The following is a 4,202-nucleotide window of genomic DNA, read 5'->3' as shown; positions in this document are numbered from 1 at the left end:
ACACACACACACACACACACACACACACACACACACAGGTCTGATCCTGCTCAGAGCTGTAAGTCTCATAAGATTTAATGTTGTGTCCCAGATACACAGTGAGCCCTGATTGACTGCAGCACATCACACTGTAATGATAATGATGATAATCAATCATAATCAATATGCAGATTAAATGATAAATGTTATGGAAGGTAATTAAAGCCAAGCTTTAAATTATTAACTATAAGATTCAGTAACAAAACTCATTGTATGTGTAAGTTATTAACTTGTACATATTATCAATATTCTTTTTTAATGAGTTCAAACTCTGACCTGACCAGCTACAGGAACCAGAAACACTAACAATGCTTCTGATTTTATGAGATCAGCATGTTTAATATAGAAAATTAGAGTGACTTGAACTAAATGTGTCAGATAAATTGAGTTTTTGTGTAGATTATAAATGTATCACTTATATAAAGATGCAATAACTATGGATATATGTAATTTAATGTAGCTATAACCAGATAAAAGTGTTTATTAATGAAAAATAACTATAATGATTTTTAAAACAGTTGCCAATTAATTTTTTCGCTCTACCTGCAATTAAATCTAAAACAAAGCATCATATTTTATTAAACTTTCACATATTTTGTTTGTAAAAGTCTTAATTTGTAATATAATGAAATCTGTCAGATAAATGTAGTTCAATATTTTCCTCTGAGGTGAACTAGAAAGTAGCATGTAGCTAATTACTGCATGTTTGAATACTTGATAAAATATGATACACATGGAGACTAAAAGGAGTTCTATGTAAGTTTTGCTATTGCTACAAAGCTAATGTTAGCATTAGCAGCTGTTTACTGACCAGTTCAGCATCAAACATTATTCCTATACTCACCAACATCTGTCCCCAGAGGTGGAAACAAACACAAACATTTACTCTTGTTTCTATTACAAATTTTGTTCTACTGAAGTTAGCATGCTAACCAGCTAGCCTTGACCCATCTCACTGCAGTCACTGCAGCCTCCAGTCTGCCCTGAAGATGTAGCAACGTATTATAACCTCTTGTCTGTAAAGACAACAATGGCCAAAGGTCATCAAGCGATAATCACCACCATACACTCCTAGCATGAAACCACATTCAGCAGCAGAGAAACATACAAACAGCCCCTTCAAAGTAAAGTGTTAGCATATTTTAATTTTGTGGTGCAGTACTGAAAAACTGTAAATGTATCATGTTACTTTCCCACCTTGTTCTCGCAGTTTGTTCAGAAGTCCTGCAGCTCTGATCAGGTCTGGTCCTCGCTCCACGCCACCTCTGGGCTGCAGCAGCAAGAGAGTGCACACACACACACACACACACACACACACACACACACACACACACACACACACACAGTAAACACAACTTGTCCTAACTAATCATTGACACCAAAATCATGTTTTGTAGTCACTAAAATTGAAATTTGTCCCCTAAAGTAGTCCATGACAGAAACACAAACAGACACACAGACACATTTCTAACCGACACACACAGTAACCAAAACTTGTCCTAACTGTAACCATTGACCCCCAAATCATCTTATCCCTCATTGAAGACCCAGAATTTGTCCCCAGTTGGACAAGACGTCCCCATTTAACTTGTTTACAGTTAGTAAAACTGATATTTGTCCCCTAAAGTAGCCTAAGACAGAAACACACACACATTATATCTTTGTCACGGACACGTTTCTGACCTGAAACCTAAAACCAGCCTGAAGACAAAATGTCCTCACAGCACAGGTGTAATATCACAGAGTCCTCATAAAGGTGGTGACACACACACACACACACACACACCGTGCATTCACCTGTCCCTTGGAGAAAGGTGCTCCGATGATCCCGGCTGACTGCTGATGATGATAACGATGATGATGATGATGATGATGATGATGATGATGATGACGTTTACAAACAGTCACCGCAAGCTGCCGCAGAATCCTCGCGCTCCTCATGCTGACACACACACAAACACACACACGCACACACTCTCTCGCTCTCACCGAGCGACTCGCAGACCGAGGGAGCGGGCCTCCTTAAAAACCACAGTGTGACGTCACGGGCCGCCCCTGGAGGTGCAGCGGGAGACCGCGGGACACGCGGAGGGTCCGTGACGAGAAGTGACGTCGTTAAGGAGTTGATTTAATGTCTTTGAATTAATTTAAAGCGCAGGTCTCAACAGTGAGACAGCGCGCGGGTTTATTGATTAGCGCAGCAGCAAGTGAGAACCCGACTGTGACGTAACCGCTTATGAAAATTAAAGTGTGACGACATCACACGGGTCTGCAGTGTCACTGTGCATTAAGGTTTTATCATTACATGGAGGAGCACAAGTGTCATGCAATTTTATTCATTAATAAATAATTTTAGCACAGCAGCAAACTGTGAATAAAAACCACAGAAAGATCAATCATCAAGATCCTGGTGTTTAAATTAAAATTGTCTTTACTTTGTTAATTCTCCGTCGGGCCTTTATTCCAGCTTTTCCTGTTTTATGTTTGGTTATAATTTAATTAATCATCCCTGTTTTCATTTGACTCAAACTCAACTGTTCCTCCACTTTAATCAAATTCAGTACAATGTTAATTTGCACTTCAGTTCATCAATACGTCGGTCAGGTCATGAAAACTTTCTTACACTGTTTTTGCTCAATACTTCACCCAGATTTATGGGAGTGTGATGCATTCACGTGAGGAAGATGCAATTCTTCAGAAAAACAGAATTTCTTTTTCAGAAGTTTTAAAAAGTTCTTAAAAAAAAAAAAATTCCAGCTAATTATCTTAACGAGTTTCTTAACGAGGTAATAACCTTAGAATTCAGAATGTTTTTTTTGTTTTTAGAAGTTTTCTTAAAAAAATAAATGTAAAAAAGAAAATCTGCTGTTTCTCTGAATTATTGAGATAATTATCGTACTTTCTTTTTTGTATTGCTATTAACGTAACATGAGTTTAACTCAACATCTCCTACAGAAGTTCCAAATAAATTAAAAGCCTTATTAAACACTTTTTCAGTCAGAAATTGTGAGAAAATGCCAAACCTGCTCTTCGGTTCTGCTATTTTTCCCACCTGTAGTTTCAGAGTGTTTGACATTAACTCGTGTGTTTCACTAAACAAAGGACCAGATGTCAATCAGACTGATTTTCTCCAATCTATCATTTACTTTCTTGACAAAATCAAAACAAGCAGAAAAAGAAAACAAAACAAAGATGGCGGTCGAGTCGACACAGTCATTTATTTATTTCTTAAACATATTAAAGAAGAAAGTACAAATCTGACATCAGGCTGAGAAACGACCATCATGATGTTTAAAACACTCTTGTTGTGGGTGTGTGTGTGTGTTTGTATTACATGTGTGTGTGTGATGAGTGTGTGTGTGTTAGAAGTAGCTCTGCAGCGGCTCTCCCAGGATGTTCTCCATCTCCTGAATGACCTTCTGCACCTGCTGCTCCACCTCCTCACACTCATCTGAAAACACAAACACACACTCGTCACACACATGAACCAGTGTGACCTCACAGTCTCAGGTACACGTGTCCACACACACACACACGCACACGCACACACACACACACACACACACACACACACACACACACACACACACACACACGCGCACACGCAGCTCCGTCACAGCTCACCTGTCCTCACTAAGTCCTGGGATGTTTATTACAGGAACAACTCACCTGTTGTTCTTATTTATAAAGGATCACTCTCAGTTTGCTCATGATGAAATACAAGCCTGAGCTTTCTACTTTCTGCAGGGTCATCATCGCTGTATTTTATTCTCTCTGTCTATCTTCATCATCATAGATTTTAAATTGAAAAAACAGCCAAGTATAAGTAGAAAACAATCAGTTATGTGCCAACAAACAGCAGCAACACTGAAACCTGGGTCAGCTGATCTACACGTACACTTCACTGAAACGCAAGAAATCTGAGCTTTACTTTGAAAAAACATCCATTTATTTCCTTTGATCTTTTAATTACAGCTGCTACACAAACAAGTGAAGCCTGTTTTTTCTTCTGCTGAAGGACTGTCGCCGGTTCATCACAGGAAACACACAGTTCATCTTTCAAAATAAACTTCCAGTCTATCAACACTCGCAAGTCATATTCAGCTTTTGACACTTATGTGTTGATGCTTCATGTTCAGCCGTTGTGTGAGTGTGTGTGTGTG

The 4,202-nt window shown here is 38.8% G+C and overlaps 2 protein-coding genes across 2 annotated transcripts in view; both read right to left on the bottom strand.

Moving 5' to 3' along the window:
* Nucleotides 1-2,044, bottom strand: part of arg1 (arginase 1) — a 6,795-nt gene extending 4,751 nt beyond the window's left edge. Inside the window, exons 1-2 of the mRNA XM_023409016.2 lie at nucleotides 1,837-2,044; nucleotides 1,237-1,309 (exon numbers count right to left, since the gene is read on the bottom strand). Coding sequence (XP_023264784.1) covers nucleotides 1,237-1,309; nucleotides 1,837-1,980 — 217 coding nt within the window. The 5' untranslated portion in view covers nucleotides 1,981-2,044. The remainder of the gene's footprint in view (nucleotides 1-1,236; nucleotides 1,310-1,836) is intronic.
* Nucleotides 2,045-3,232: 1,188 nt separating this feature from the next.
* heatr1 (HEAT repeat containing 1) overlaps nucleotides 3,233-4,202 on the bottom strand; it is a 23,066-nt gene continuing 22,096 nt past the window's right edge. Inside the window, exon 34 of the mRNA XM_087174747.1 lies at nucleotides 3,233-3,544. Within this exon, the coding sequence (XP_087030873.1) occupies nucleotides 3,402-3,544 (143 nt within the window). The 3' untranslated portion in view covers nucleotides 3,233-3,401. The remainder of the gene's footprint in view (nucleotides 3,545-4,202) is intronic.

The sequence above is a fragment of the Seriola lalandi genome, unplaced genomic scaffold (genome assembly GCF_002814215.2).
Source record: "Seriola lalandi dorsalis isolate HSWRI2012SDOR001 ecotype SW California unplaced genomic scaffold, Sedor1 jcf7180002054379, whole genome shotgun sequence".
Taxonomy (NCBI): Eukaryota; Metazoa; Chordata; class Actinopteri; order Carangiformes; family Carangidae; genus Seriola; species Seriola lalandi.
The sequence above is the reverse complement of the archived record's forward strand: the minus strand, read 5'-3'. Positions and strand labels throughout refer to the sequence as shown.